This window comes from Heterodontus francisci, chromosome 30 (genome assembly GCF_036365525.1).
Source record: "Heterodontus francisci isolate sHetFra1 chromosome 30, sHetFra1.hap1, whole genome shotgun sequence".
NCBI lineage: Eukaryota > Metazoa > Chordata > Chondrichthyes > Heterodontiformes > Heterodontidae > Heterodontus > Heterodontus francisci.
The window spans coordinates 9,017,531-9,034,146 of NC_090400.1; the positions used below are offsets into that span (position 1 = coordinate 9,017,531).

At 43.5% G+C, this 16,616-nt stretch overlaps 1 protein-coding gene across 2 annotated transcripts in view; it reads right to left on the minus strand.

The window, feature by feature from the left end:
- The window catches only part of ube2g1a (ubiquitin-conjugating enzyme E2G 1a (UBC7 homolog, yeast)), a 98,794-nt gene extending 82,474 nt beyond the window's left edge, over positions 1 to 16,320 (minus strand). The window contains exon 1 of one of the 2 annotated variants that reach the window (XM_068010073.1): positions 16,120 to 16,320. In XM_068010073.1, the coding sequence (XP_067866174.1) occupies positions 16,120 to 16,165 (46 nt within the window). In that variant the 5' untranslated portion in view covers positions 16,166 to 16,320. The remainder of the gene's footprint in view (positions 1 to 16,119) is intronic. The other variant, XM_068010072.1, reaches the window with a different exon arrangement.
- Between the last annotated feature and the right edge of the window lie 296 nt (positions 16,321 to 16,616).

The following is a 16,616-nucleotide window of genomic DNA, read 5'->3' on the forward strand; positions in this document are numbered from 1 at the left end:
ACTTGTGTGGACAGACTAGAAAAGCTGAGATAGTTCTCCTTGGAACAAAGATTAAAGGGGAATTTAACAGAGGTTTACAAAATTCTGAGTTTGGATTGAGTAAAAGGCAAAACAGTTTCCACTGGAAGGTGGGTCAATAACCAGGAGATGCAAGGTAACCGGCAAAGCAAAAAAGTGGAGGCTCTTTTTTAAAAAAAAACACAGCGAATGATGTCCTGGAACACACAGCCTTAAAAGGGTGGTGGAAGCAGACTCTAGCAGCTTTCAAAAGGGGAACCAGATATACATTTGCAAATTAAATCCCCCACCTTTTGAAATGTGGTGATTTTTAGGCAGGATTCTATGATGGTAGTTTCAGATAACATTCAGGAATGAGATTTAACTTTGTATAAATTTAGTATGACCATTTTTGCTGCTTGCACAACACTCTGTGCAAGATTGTGTACAGATTAGCGAAAGAGCAAAAATCAGATGGTTACCAAGAAACTGCCCAATAAAGACTAAAGGCATCCTTTCAGCATCAAATAAAAGTTGATCTTCCATGTTTAATTCAGTGGATTAAACTTTCAAAAGCATAGAGAAGCTCATTCTAGGAATTTAAAATTTCACTTTTATGGTCACATTTGACAAGGCCTCACCTGGCTACATATCAACTGCAGCCAGCTCTTACTTCTGTCAAAGAATTCTGGCCAGCTTCTGGAAAGTGCACTACTTGTTCAAATTTACCTGCAAGGAGGCACCAAACCTTACTAAGACTCCTTTGCAATTGAGATCAATTTAGCGACACTTCACTGCAGCACTGTATAATTAGTACAGTAAGACAGAATGCCACCAATATTAGCTCAAATAAATAATCCTATTGTCAAGCAGTGAAGTTTCTGTCTGCCCAATCAGAGATCATCCCAGCTGGTGAGGCATTAGATGGATCAAGGATAATCCAGAGAATTTTTGGCAACCTCTTCAGAGGGCAATCTAAAAAGACAATTAATAGTTCAGTAAGCACAAAGACTGCAAATGGTCTTAGTTCACCCATAGACTGCAACTACTACATAGTCAGTTTCACCTGCTCATCCATTCTTCACAACATAACTTGTGGTTCCGAGATGGATGACAACTTGGGCAAAGGTGGAAATGCTGGAGGACGCTTAGCCTGTGGTGTGATTGGCATTGCTAAAGAATGAAATGAATATAACTCTGGGGGTTGGAATATTGTCATAATTTGTAAAGAGGTAAAACCAAGATTTAAAAATTCCTCCAGTCCACTTTGGAAAATGTTTATTATGCATAGTTTCAAAAAGCAGACTGCAATCACTGCAATTTAAAACAAACAATTGTAAATTCTAGACACTTCTCAATGCAGTGAATTACTGGTACCAAGTTACATAGTGAACCAAATGTTATTTTTTGTAAAGACAGAATGCATTTTCCAATTCAAGACCAGCATATTTATTTTTGCTATATTAGATGTGCATGCAGATGCTAACCATAACCATGATAAATGTAATAGCATTAAAATTCTAGGCAGCTTTGTTTCTTTACAACAGGCAGCATCTGCAGATATTGCTGAACTAGTGCCAACTGCCCTCGAATAACCCACTAGTCATCAACCGTGTAACATTACATAGCTAGCATAGCAATTGAACAGAAATGTTGGTCAAAGTTATCCCCACCCAAGCCTGGCATTTTCAGGGGTCAATTGTAGTTTGCTACCCTACCCTAGTTTAACCAATTCAAAGTAAACTAAAAGTCAGTTTTCAGAGACATTCTTGTTCTACTTGGGTCAGAGTTAGATTTACTCACTGCACAGTTAATTGCAAAAATACATTATGAAACATTAGAATCACATAACTGCAGCTTGCATTGGATCACATTTTAAAATTAAGGCTCAAATCATGTAAAAGAAAAAAGTTTTTAAAAAGGTTTTGTGCTTGTATGAATAGCCTAGAAGTCAGTATTTACTTCCAACATTTTTCTTCTCTTTACTAATTTGCACCCTCAATATCTCATCCAAATGGCTATTTACACAACTGTGGACTGCATTGGCAGACTATTCAGCATTGAGCTAAATCAGTAAAGTTTGACTGGTCATAGCTGACAGCCACACACACAGCAGGGTTACAAGTCAATAAGCAGGAGTGAGATTTCTGGTGAAATCATCCTCTGCTACCCCAAATATAAATGTAGTACCCTCTAACTGCCCTGATAAAGATCAGTTAACTCAGCATAGACCATCTCAATTCTTCAAATTCACCGAACTTATGGGTTACATAGTAGGCAGGAGAAGAAACAGGAGTCAGCCAGGCAGAAGCTTGAGCCTGTTCACCATTCAATTAGATCATGGCTGATCGACATCTTAAATTCACCTACCCACCTTAGTCCTGTGACCCTTAACCCTTGCCCAACAAAAAAAAAGTTTTGCAACTTACAACATACCTAGCCTCCACCACTTTGAGAGATTTCCACTATACTTTATGCGGAAACGTGCTTTCTGACATCACCCTTGAATGGCCCAGCTCTAATTTTAAAAGGTTATGCTCCCTTGTTCTGGAGACTGCCACCAGAGGAAATAGTTTCTCTCATCAAATCCTTTAAATTACCTAAACTCCTCAATTAGATCACCCCTTAAATTTTCAATATTCAAGGAAACACAAACCTATTTATGCAATATATCCTCAATTTCACCCTTTTAGCCTGGCAGAGCTGTGCTGTACCCGTGCAACGTCAATCTATCCTTAAAGTGCAGTTTTGCAGTGTTCAAAACAGAGTGCAGTACTCCAGAAGGAGTCTAACCAGAGCTCTGTACAGCTGTAACACAATTTCCACCCCTTTGTATTCTGGTCCTTCGGATAAAGATCAACATTCGATTATCCTTTTTAATTTTTTTTTGTTGTACCTGCCCACTAGTGAACAGTGACATCACAGGAAAGGTGTAAGGTGATTGGTTGGTGAGTAACTGCTGGTTGCGAGTATTTAAATAGCTAGGTTAATACACGACTGTTACGGCGTGTGTAAATAGTTACAAATTAGAAAAAAAATAAGTTAGTTACATAAATTTTAAGACACACAAGCAGAAGGGAACAACTGGTGAGTCTACTGTTCTGTTTTAAAGCAGTAAGGTTTATTGCTACTATTGGTAACATTTTAGTACTGCTAGGGTATATTCATAGTGGTAAGGTAGATTAGGTTTGGTAAGCAGACATCACAGGGAAGAAGGTAGGTGACTTCAGCTCAAGGCTCACCAACCAAACAGCATGAGCGGGGAGAAAAAGTAGCAAGGCACAGAGAGCTAGTCGGTGAGTATCTGGTGGGTACTTTTTAAAATTTTTTCCCCAACATTTAAGTCCATCTACTAAGTAGAAGCTAAAATACTTGCAGTCGATTGGTGGTTACCCATTTGTTCGTTCTATTTATAACCATTTATTGTGTTTATTTAACTTCGAATTTTTAGTGCAATAAATAATTCGAGGCATGGCAGGGCTGCTCACACCCGTCGAATGCACATCCTGTGCCATGTGAGGACTTCAGGACCCTACCCATGTGCATAAAGTGCCACAAAATACAAAAACTTGAACGCCGAATCTTGGAACTCGAGGAGCAGCCGGTGTCACTGAGGTGCATTCACAAGGATGAGATACACATGGATAGCACATTTCAGGAGGTGGTCACCCCACAGCTTAAGAGCACACAGGCAGAAAGGGACTGGGTGGCTGCCAGACAGACAAGGAGGACAAGGTAGGTAGTGCAGGACTCCCCGGCAGGCATCCTACTTTCTAAACGATATTCAGTTCTGAGATGGTTCCTCTGGAGAATGCAGCGAAAGTCATGACCAGAGCACCATTTGTAGCTCAGCTATGCAAGGGAGGGAGGAAAAAAGACAAGAGAGCAATAGTGGTAGGGGATTCTATAGTTAGGGGAACAGACAAGCATTTGTGGTCGTAGACACAATTCCAGGATGGTATGTTGCCTACCTGGTGCAAGGGTCATGGATATCACCGAGCTGCTACACAGCATTCTGGAGGGCAAGATGCACAGCCAGAGGTCGTGGTCCACATTGGTACCAACTATATAGGTAGAAAAAGGGATGAGGTCCTGCAGGCTGAGTTTAAGAAGTTAGCAAGCAGGACCTCAAAAGGTAGCAATCTCTGGATTACTCCCAAGGCCACATGCTATTGAGTATAGAAATAGGAAAATGCATCAGATGAATACGTGGCTGAAGAGATGGTGCAGGAGGTAGGCTTCAGATTTCTGTGACATTGGGACCGGTTCTGGGGAAGGTGGGATGGTCTACACCTGAACAGGACAGGGACGAGTATCCTTGCAGAAAGGTTTGCTAGTGACGTTGGGGATAGTTTAAACTAGATTGGTAGGGGGATGGGAACCTTAGGGCAGTTTCAGAGAGGACAACTTCAGGGCAGGGAACAGGAGGCAGAAAATTAGCGACTGCCTCTGAAAGAAAGCAGCAAAAGTTAAAAAGCATGCAGTACAGGAATTTGGAAGTGTCAAAAAGGTATTTATTTAAAGGCTGTCTTTGCTGACAACACAATCACTAGGTGGCGCTGTACTAGCACATGTGCAAATGCAGCCTGTTCCACTGAAACGTCACTGTCTGCAATGTTCAGGCAGCTGCCAGGATTAAAGATGACGCTGCTCAATTAATCACAGAAAAACTTCAATCCATGGCAGCACACAATGGACATGTTTGATACCCAGAGAAGGGTGCACTGTTTAAAGTCTCATCAGAAGGACAGCACCTCTGAAAGTGCTGCACACGCTCCGTAATTCAGTGAGGTTTTCTGGCCACTCACTCTCCGCTTCACTGCACCACCCACCCCACCCCCCCCCCAAATCCCTCCAGACCCTAGCTGTAGGCCGTGGCGCTTCCCTCCTCTTGGCCACTCGTTCCTACATCATCCCTTGCTTCTTCGGGCGGCGCAGTAAGGAGCGATCAAATGCGGGAGCAAGTGGCTGAGAGGAGGCAGGCAGTGCGGCCTAGAGCTAATGTCTGAGGGGGGGGGGGGGGGGGGGGGAAGTAGTATGAGAAAAAAAAATGTTTTCCCGCACATGTGCCAATAAGTCTTGGCAAGGCAAGACGTAGGCTGCACCTGTGCAGCATCTCAAAAGCGCAGGAGACCGTTTATGCATGTACGCAACTTGGAGCACTCTGATGACATCAGCGGGCCACTGTGTTGTCAGGAGTCACTGTTATTTAAATGCAAGGTTATTTAAATAAAGCCAATGAGCTGAGGGCACAGATAGACATGGCAACATCATTGCTATAATGGAAACTTTGCTTAAAAAGGGACAAAAATGGCAGCTCAACATCCCTGGATATAGAGTTTTCAGGCAGAATGGGGGGGGATTTAAAAAAAAAAAAAGAGGGGGTGTAGCATTATTGGTTAAACAATCAATAACAGCTGTGAAGGGGGATATGCTAAATGAATCATCAAATGAAGCAATATGGATTGAGCTCAGAAATAAAGGGGCAGCCACACTACTAGGTGTGTGCTATAGACCCCCAAATAGTGACAGGAAGATAGAAGAACAAATATGTAGGCAAATTTCTGCGTGCAAAAACTATAGAGCAATAATAGTTGGGGATTTCAACTACCCGAATATCAAGTATACAAACAGTGTGAAGGGCACAGATGGCACAAAATTCTTGAACTGCATTCAAGAGAACTTTTTTTAGCCAGCATGCAACAAGCCCAATGAGAGGGGGGCACAATTCTAGATTTAGTCTTCAGAAATGAAGCTGGACAAATGGATGAAGTAGCAGTGGGTGACCAGAATAGTTAGTTTTAGCATAATCATGGAAAAGGACAAAGATAGAACAGGAGTAAAAGTTCTAAATTGGGGAAGGCAAATTTTACCAAGCGGAGAGGTGATCTGGTGAAAGTAGACTGGATACAGCTACTTGAAGGAAAATCAGTGGCAAACATTCAAAAGCAAGATTCTACCGACACAATGTAATCATGCCCCCACAAAGAAAAAGGATGGTACTGCCAAACCTAGAGCCCCCTGGTTATCTAGAAGCAAGATAAAGCAGAAGAAGAAAGCTTATGACAGTCACAAAAAAATTAATACTTTAGAAAGTATAGAGGAGTATGCAGCTGTGAAGTTTAAAAAATAAGATTAGGAAAGCAGAGATGAGACATGAAAAATTATTGGCAGGTAAAATTAAGGAAAACACAAAGATGTTTTATCAGTACATTAAGAGTAAGAGGATAACTAAGGCGAGGGTAGGGCCGATCAGAGATGTACAAGGGAACTTATGCGTGGATGCAGAAGATGTGGGCAGGGTTCTTAATGAGTTTTCATCTGTCTTCACAAAGGAGAGGGATGATGCAGACATTGTAGTTAAAAAAGTGAAATATTAGATACGATAAGCATAATGAGAGAGGAAGTACTAGAGGGTCTGACATCCTTGAAAGTGGATATATCACCTGGGCTGGACGGATTGTATCCCAGGTTGTTAAAAGGAAGTCAGGGAGGAAATGGCGGATGCTCTGAGGATCATCTTCATATCCTCACTAGATACAGGCGCGGTACCAGAGGATTGGAGGTTTGCAAACATTGTACTTTTTTTTTTAAATAAAGAGAATGCGAGGGATCAGCCAAATAATTATAGGCTGGTCAATCTGACCTTGGTGGTGGGTAAATTATTAGAAGCAATTCCGAGAGATAGCATAAACTGCCATTTAAAGCATGGATTAATCAGGGATAGTCAGCATGGATTTGTTAAGGGAAGGTCGTGTCTTACTAAAATAAAAGCAAAATACTGCAGATGCTGGAAATCTGAAATACAAACAAGAAATGCTGGAAATACTCAGCAGGTCTGGCAGCATCTGTGGAGAGAGAAGCAGAGTTAACGTTTCAGGTCAGAGATCCTTCATCAGAACAAATATTAGAAATGCAAAAGGTTTTAAGCAAGTAAAGTGGGGGTGGGGCAAGAGATAACAAGAGAAAAGGTGTTGATAGGAAAAGGCCACAGAGAATAACTGACCTGAAGGTCATGGAGCAAAGGCAAACAGTATGTTAATGGTGTGCTGAAAGACAAAACGGGAGAGTGTTTGAATGGACAGAAAAAATGAATAGCCTGGCCCCGAGAACAAACATGAAAAAAAAGTGAGTAGGCACAGTAGAAACAAAATTCAAAAAAAGACAAAATAAAAATGAGGGCCACGTCATGCTGAAATTATTGAACTCAATGTTCAGTCCGGCAGGCTGTAGCATGCCTAATCGGTCCCTCGAGCTTGCGTTGATGTTCACTGGAAACTGCAGCAATCCCAGTACAGATGTGGGCATGAGCGCGGAGGGTGGGGGGGGGGGGGGGGGGTGAGTGTTGAAATGGCCAGCTCAGGATCATGCCTTTGGACTGAGTGGAGGTGTTCCACAAAGCGGTCACCCAGTCTGCGTTTGGTCTCCCCAATGTAGAGGAGACCACATTGTGAGCAGCCAATACAGTATACTAAATTGAAAGTACAAGTAAATCACTGCTTCATCTGAAAGGAGTATTTGGGGCCTTGGATAGTAAGGAGAGAGGAGGTAAAATGGGCAGGTATTACACCTCCTGCGATTGCATGCGTCTTATTAACTTGATTGATTTTTTTGAGGAAGTAACAAGGAGGATTGATGAGGGTAGTCCAGTGGATGTAGTCTACAAGGATTTTAGTAAGGCATTTGACAAGGTCCCACATGGCAGACTGGCCAGAAAAATAAAAGCCCATGGGATACAGGGGACTGTGGCCAGTTGGATCCAAAACTGGCTCAGTGACAGGAAACAAAGGGTAATCATCGACGGATGTTTTCGCAAACGGAATGCGGTTTCCACTGGCATTCCACAGGGCTGTGTTGGGTCCCTTGGTATATACTAATGATTTGGATTTGAATGTGGGAGGTATGATTGGAAAATTTGCAGATGACACAAAAATCAGCCATGTGGTTGACAGTGAAGAGGATAGCTGTAGACATCACAATGATATCAATGGTTTGGTTGAGTGGACGGAAAAGTGGCAAATGGAATTCAATCTGGAACAGTGAGGTAATGCATTCGGGGAGGGCAAACAAAGCAAGGGAATACACAAACGGGAGGATACTGAGAGGGTAGAAGAAGTGAAAGACCTTGGAGTATACATCCACAGGTCCCTGAAGGTGGCAAGTCAGGTAGATAAAGTGGTGAAGGCGGCATATGGAATGCTTTCCTTTATTGGCAGAGGTATAGAATACAAAAGCAGGGATGTAATGCTGGAACTGTATAAACTGCTGGTTAGGCCACAGTTGGAGTATTGCGTACAGTTCTGGTCACATTACAGAAAGGACATAATTGCTCTGGAGAGAGTACAGAGGAGATTTACAACAATGTTGCCAGGGCTTGAAAGTTGTGGCTATGAGGAAAGATTGGATTGGCTAGGGTTGCTTGCCTTAGAACAGAAGAGGCTGAGGGGTGACTTAATTGAGGTTTACAAAATTATGAGGGGCTTAGATAGAGTAGACAGGAAGGAGCTGTTTCTCCGAGCGGAGGTGTCAATTATCGGGGCACAGATTTAAGGTGATTGGTAGAAGGATTAGAGGGGGACATAAGGAAAAACTTGTTCCCCAGAGGGTAGTGGACTTCTGGAATTCGCTGTCCGGATCAGTGGTGGAGGCAGAAACCCTCAACTCATTTAAAAAGGTACCTGTAAGGTCATGGACCAGGTGCTGGAAGCTGGGGAGCTAGTTTTTTCAGCCAGCACATATACGTTGGGCTGAAAGGCCTCTTTCTGTTCCATAGACTTTATGGTTCTACTAATTAAGTAATTTCTGTACTTGGACCGCTAAATCTCTCCGCTCACCCACAGTTCCTAGCTTCTCACCTTTTTAAAAAAATACTTTAACCTTAGGTCCAAAGTATATGGCCTCACTTTGCCCACACTGAACTCCGTCTGCTACAGTTTTGCCAACTCATTTAATGTATTAATGTCCCTTTGCAACTTTCTGCTCTCCTCCACACAATTTCCTGTGCAACACAACTTAGGGTCAACAGAAAACCTGGATATATGGCTCCCTATTCTTTCACAGAAGTTATTTAGAACTAGTGAAAAGGTGTGGCCCCAGCATAGATCCCTAGGAAACATCTTTAGTCACATTCTGGCAATTTAAAAGCATACCAGCTATTCCAACTGTCTCCTAGAGTCACATTTACCCAGTACAGAAACAGGCCTTTCGGCCCATCGTGTCTGTGCTGGCCATCAAACACCTAACTAATCTAATCCCATTTTCCAGCATTTGGCCTGTAGCCTTGTATGCTATGGCGTCTCAAGTGCTCATCTGAATATTTTTTAAATGGCGAGGGTTCCTGCCTCTACCACCCCTTCAGGCAATGTGTTCCAGATTCCAACCACCCTCTAGGTGAAATTTTTTTCCTCAAATCCCCTCTAAACCTCCTGCCCCTTATACTAAATCTATGCCCCCTGGTTATTGACCCCTCCGCTAAGAGAAAAAGTTTCTTCCTATCTATCCCATCAATGCCCCTTAATTTTTTTTATACCTCAATCAGCTCCCCCCCCCACATCACCTCACACTTCTCAGGATTAAATTCCATTTGCCATTGCTCTGTCCATCTTACCAGCCCATCTATATCGTTCTGTAATCGAAGGCTTTCCTCCTCACTATTTACGACACTAATTTTTGTGTCATCAGCAAACTTACTGATTATACCTCCTATACTCATGTCTAAATCATTAATCTACACGACAAACAGCAAGGATCCCAGCACCGATCCCTGCGGTACACCACTGGTCACAGGCTTCCACTCGCAAAAACAACCCTCGACCATCACCCTCTGCCTCCTGCCACAAAGCCAATTTTGGATCCGATCTGCCAAATTGCCCTGGATCCCATGGGCTCTTACCTTCTTAACCAATCTCCCATGCAGCACCTTATCAAAAGCCTTACTGAAGGCCATTTAGACTACATCAACTGCTTTACCCTCATTTACACATCTAGTCACCTCCTCGAAAAATTTAATCAAGTTTGTTAGCATGGCTTTGTCAGGGGGAGATCATGTCTAACAAACTTGATTAATCCTGTCTCAGAATTTTTTCCAATAGTTTCCCTACCACTGATGTTAATCTCACTGGCCTGTAATTACCTCATTTACCCCTGCTACCCTTCTTGAATAATGGTACCACATTTGCTGTCCTCCAGTCCTCTGGTACCTCTCCTGTGGCCAGAGAGGATTTGAAAAATGTGCATCAGAGCCCCTGCTATCTCCTCCTTAGCCTCACTAACAGCCTGGGATACATCTCATCTAGGCCTGGGGATTTATCCACTTTTAAGCCTGCTAAATCCAGAGATTACAACCTTTGAGGTCCTGCTTTTTAATCTGCTACCTAGCTCCCTAAATTCTTGTTGCAGGACCTCATCCCTCTTTCTATCTATGTCATTGGTACCAATGTGAACTACGACTGCTGACTGTTCACCCTCCCCCTTCAGAATGTTCTGCAGCCACTCCGTGACATCCTTGACCCTAGCACCAGGGAGGCAACTACCATCCTGGAGTCACATTTGAAACAGACAGGAACACCTATCGGTAATCTGTACTCCTTACGATAGAATCCCCCATCACTGTAGCTCTCCCACTTTTTCCTTCCCTCCTGTGCAGCTGAGCCACCCGTGGTGCCAGACTTGTCTCGCTGCATTCCCAAGAAGCTATCTCCCCCAACAGTATCCAAAGCGGAAAATCTGTTAGATAGGGAGATGGACCCAGGGGACTCATGTACCACCTGCCTAGTACTTCTCTGCCTGGTGGTCACCCATTTCCTTTCTGCCTGAGCAGTCTTTACCTGCGATGTGACCACCTCCCTGTACATGCTATCCACAAAGATCTCAGCCTCGCAGATGCTCCACATGTCTCCAACCGCTGCCCCAGATCTGAAACGCAGATTTTGAGTAACTGCAGCTGGAGACACTTCTTGCGCAAGTGCTTGCCTGGGACACAGGAAGTGTCCCCGACTTCCCACATTGCACAGGAGGAGCACTCCACGCGGCCAAGCTGCCCTGCCATGACTTACCTTTAATTTACTCCCTTAAATGACCCAAAAATTTACGCTAGGGACCTTGATTCCCTTAAAAAAAAAACTACCTACTATATTAAAAAGTAGACTTTTTACTTTGGTTACTTACCTATTTACAGTCATTCTCTAACAGCAGTTACTCACCAACCAATCACCTTGTAGCTTTCCTGCGATGTCACTGTTGACCTTTATTCTTTTTTCAAAACTCCGGCGAGCTTGGGCTCCTCTCTGCTCCCAGAAGACAAGTGTCTAGGCCGCGATCCTCGGGCTCTATTTATCCGCTCCTCGCTCTTCCTGCAGGTCTTCTCTCGGTTCCCAGAAGGCAAGTGTCTAGGCCACAATCCTCGGGCTCTATTTATCCACTCCTCGCTTGGCGTTCTCCACACAGGTCCACTCCGCTCCACACCCGAAAGTTACTCACCAATTCCCTATCCAAACCAAGAAGTGCCTCCAATTCCATGTACACTCACTTTTGTTAACAAGCTCTTAGCTGGAACCTTGTTGACTGACTTCTGGAAATCCATATAAACAACATCCATAGACCTTCCTTATCTACTATATCAGATATCACCTCAAAATGTTCAACTGATTCATTCATTAAACATGTCTTGCCCTTTATAAATCCTGTGATCAACTCATTTGTCCAACTAATCGGTCACTGTCCCTAAACATGTTTCTAGTAACTTCCCTCCAAGTTAAACTAGGAAATTATAGGCCTATTAATTTCGCTCTCTTAGCCTTCTTAAATACTGGAGTGACTGACAGTTTTCCAATCCAAAGGGTCAAATTCTGAACAGAGAAGCATTTTTGAAAGATCATGACCAAAGAATCAATTTCTTCATCTGCTTTTAATACCATGGGATGGAAACCATCAGGTCCTGAAAATTTGTCTAAAATCACTTTCCAAAAAAAAAAAGTGAATCTCGTTAGTGCCTCCCCTTGAATCGAGCATTTTTTCCCCCCAAATCATTTATGAATAGAGATAGAAAGTAGCTATTTAATAAGTCTGCCATCTCCTTATTTCCAATTACTAGATCACCAGCATGTCATTAAGGGGGCCACATTAGGCTTACCCCCACCAACATAGTAGTAAAAACCCTTTAGTGTTATCCTCGATCTCCTCAAACTTTTTCTTATATTCCTCTTGCGGCTTATTGCTCTTTATGTCTCTAATCCACGAGATCTCTCCCGTTACTTACCAGTACAGAAAAAGGTAAAAAAATATATCGGAGGTTTATGGGGCTTGGTGGCACACAGATCGTTAAAGCCTAGATAAAGATCACCCAGTGTCAGAAAATTAATGATATCTGTACCATTTCTGGGTCCCACTGATGGTGAATTCTTGAATTTCTGAGCCCGCATCCATGAAAGAAAGAGATTTTGTGCAATTTTGCTGACAACTGATGAATAGATTAAAAAAAACCTTAAACTAGAGGGAAATAATAAAACTAATTGTTAAACTGACAGTGTAGATCTAGTTACCTTGGCTTATTCGTAATATCTTCACTTAAAAAGATAGAAGGCTGTGGGTTCAAGGTGCACTTTAGGATATAACCTAGACTGATTTGGTACAATATCGATGCTGTATTGGCACAGGTAACAAGTAAAATTGTGCTTCATCCACCTGGATGAAGTAATATTCAAAAGGGACAAAGTGGCTTTCTTGGTACTTAAGCTAACTTTGCTCAACCAAAAACTGGTTATTCATTAAATTTTTGATTCGTTATATCTTACTGTGTGTAAATAGGCTGTCCCTTTTTTTTTTAAAAAAAGAACAGTAACTACACTTCAGAAAGTAATTCATTGGATGGGAGGCCCTCTTGGACATTCCAAAGACAGAAAATTTACTATACAAAACGATGCAGTCCCCAAAGCTTACACTGCACACAATCATGGGCAGCCACCATATCAGGCAAATGGCTAAACGATGTGTCATCAAAGAATGGTTACAGCACAGGAGGTGGTCATCCTGCCTATCACGCCCATGCCAGCTCTCCAAGAGGTACTCAACCAGTCCCACTCCCCTGCCTTTTCCCTGTAGCCCTGCAAATCTTCTCTTCAGATAATTATCCAATTCCCTTTTGAAAGCCACAATTGAATCTCCCTCCACTACACTCAGGCAGCGTATTCCAGATCCCAACCACTCACTGCATAAAAAAGGTTTTTCCTCCTGTCACTCTTAATTCTTTTGCCACTTTAAATCAGTGTCCACTGGTTCGCAACCCAACTGTTAATGCGAAGTTTCTCCCTATCTATTCAGCTCATGCCCTTCTTGATTTTGAACACTTCTATCAAATCTCCTCTCAGTCTTCTCTTCTGAGAACAACCCCAGCTTCTCCAAGCTATCCTCATAACCGACGGCTCTCATCCCCAGAGCCAGTCTCCTAAAGGTTCTCGGTGCTGTCCCCAATGCCTTCACATCCTTCCTGAAGTGTGGTGTCCAGAATGGAGGCCAAACCAGTGTTTTATGAAGGTCCACCATAACTTCTATTCTTTTTTGTATTCTACGCCTCTATTTATAAAGCCCAGGATCTCGTATGCCTTAACTGCTTTCTCAACTTGTCCTGCCACCTTCAACAATTTGTGAATGTATACCCGAGGTCCCTTTGCTCCTGCACCCACTTTACAACTGTATCCTTTATTTTATATTGTCTTCCCTCATAGAATTACAAAGACTTAAAACATATTAAGCACGCTTACCATTTTGTACAGTACTTGCCAATTTAAAAGCTCCACTATTTGAAGTCAGATCTTTAAGCAGCTTCAGTGAGTTATTTGCACTGTTAGCAACAACAGGACAGTTAGAAAGTGGAGACTTCAGGCAACTTCATTCAGATGGTTCAAATTGCCCCTAGTGTAGGTAGGTGGTAGGAGAATAGTGGGGATGTGATGGAGAATATGGGGTTAGTGTAGGGTTAGTATAAATGGGTGGTTGTTGGTCGGCACAGACTCGGTGGGCCGAAGGGCCTGTTTCAGTGCTGTATCTCTAAATAAAAAAAAAATAAAATAAAAACCACCACATAGAGAACACAAATTGCATTTTAGTGTGCGGATTCACACTGATATGGAACAGCAATTCCTTTTGATCCTTGGGCTTCTGCTATGTGCACCCTTATTTCCCTCAGCAACTGAGGATGTACCCCATACAGAGCCTCTATCAATTTTTATCCCACTCACTTTCTCTAGTAACTCCTCCTTTAGTGAACCAGCAACATCCTCTTATTTTGAGGACGTAACATACTCATTTAGTACCTCAGCTGTGCCTCTGCCTCCACATTATATTCTTTTTGGTTCCTAATCAGCCTCCATTCTTCCTTTGACTCTCCTTGTTACTATTATGGATAGGCGGTAGCGTAGTGGTATTATCACTGGACTAGTAACCCAGAGACCCAGGGTAATTCTCTGGGGACATGGGTTCGAATCCCACCACAGCAGAAGGGGGAATTTGAATTTAATTACTAAATCTGGAATTAAAAAGCTAGTCTAATTTATTTAGGGCGGCACAGTGGCGCAGTGGTTAGCACTGCAGCCTCACAGCTCCAGGGACCCGGGTTCGATTCTGGGTACTGCCTGTGTGGAGTTTGCAAGTTCTCCCTGTGTCTGCGTGGGTTTTCTCCGGGTGCTCCGGTTTCCTCCCACAAGCCAAAAGACTTGCAGGTTGGTAGGTAAATTGGCCATTATAAATTGTCACTAGTATAGGTAGGTGGTAGGGAAATATAGGGACAGGTGGGGATGTTTGGTAGGAATATGGGATTAGTGTAGGATTAGTATAAATGGGTGGTTGATGGTCGGCACAGACTCGGTGGGCCGAAGGGCCTGTTTCAGTGCTGTATCTCTAATCTAATCTAATCTAGATCATATCAAACCCACTCCATGTCTTCTGCACATAATCTTCAACACAATACTGAAGAAATGCTGCACTGGCATCTATCATATGTGATATTAAGTGAAAGATCCATCCACCTAGTCAGGCACTATTTAAAGAGCAGGGGAATGATCTGTATCCTTGCCAACATGGTGTCAGAAATCCAGGATGGACCCCACATATTCAACTAGTAGGGCAGGATTACTCCATACTGGGAATAAAGTTGTGTTCAATTGACACAGAAATTCAGGCCTCATTTTCTCTTAGCACTGCTACTTCAATATAGATACTAAGAACAGTAATCTTGCTTGGCAGAGGGATATATTCAATAGAACTTGCAATGCCCACTTAAAGAGACATCTTATTGATCCATTAAAATATCGAGGGCACCCTTCTCTACTACATAAATGTAATACTAGGAAAAATGGTTGTTAGTAGGAACTTATAATGGATGGATTCTTAAAACCGCCTCTTGCACTTTACGGAGATTCCTACAAAACGTTCCGAAGAAGGGTCACTGACCCGAAACGTTAACTCTGCTTCTCTTTCCACAGATGCTGCCAGACCTGCTGAGTGATTCCAGCATTTCTTGTTTTTATTACCTACAAAATGTTCATTGTTTTTGTACTCTACGTCTGAAGAACACTTGGTGCATCACTGTACATGAGATTCCATTGAGAATAGAAGGACGCTGAAGAAAGAAATTGGGTGGGGAAGAAAAGAAGACTCAAGCCAACAATAGAGGCGCAGACCTCAGTACCGTATTGCCTCTACCTGACACGCTCGGCGCCATACGCATGCGCGGGAGGCCAAGCCGGTCCATGACTAACGGGGGGGGGGGGGGGAAGGAGGTGGAAGGTGAAAAAGTGCGAATGACCGGGGGGTGCGGCGGGGAGACACGCGACGGAGAAAAAAGGGAGCGCAACCGTAACCAGACAAAGAACCGGGCCTCTAACTTCACCAGGCGGTGAGGACCAACAATCTGGGTTACTCGACGCTTAAAACGGCCACATAATCGATTTAAGTAAACCGTCTACGGAAACGGACGGGTGGAGTTGGTGAGGCGCCAATCGCCCGCCCGGTTCGTGTTGTTCAACAACCGTCGCCATAGTCTTCAAAAGGCTCAGAAATAACCCGGGGGGGGGGGGTTGGCATCCTGATGGCGGACACCGGAGAGGGACTGCCACTAATATCCTTTACCTGCCAGCTGCCTTCGGAGTAAGAGTGCCGACTGCGGCTCTGTCATATTACCGGGCCGTGAAGCACACAAAGGCAGTTTCCCCCTCACGATCCACGCTGACACGCACCAGCTCCCCGATCGCTCTCTCTCAAGTTTTATGTTCACCGGCCTGCTCCACGCATGCGTCCTCACCAACTCCTCTCGCCTTGCTCTGCCGTGCAAACGAACCTTGATAGGCCGGTCAGCCCGCCCCTTTATTATTTCCTTCTGTCCTGATTGGTGAATCTAGGCAGGCGTGGCCAGATTCTCGGGATCCAGTTGGTTGCCCCGGTTGTCAATCACGCGGACGTCTGAGCCGTGGGTTTTGCGTCAAGTGTGGTTGAAACGGTTTGTTCTGTGGCGCTGCTGTCCTCCCCTCCCCAAATTTGGTAGGAAATGCACAGCGCTCTGCAGATTGGTAGCGCAATTTGTTTCCTAAATTAATTGTCAAGTGCAGCAGCGAGCTTTTTTTTTGTGC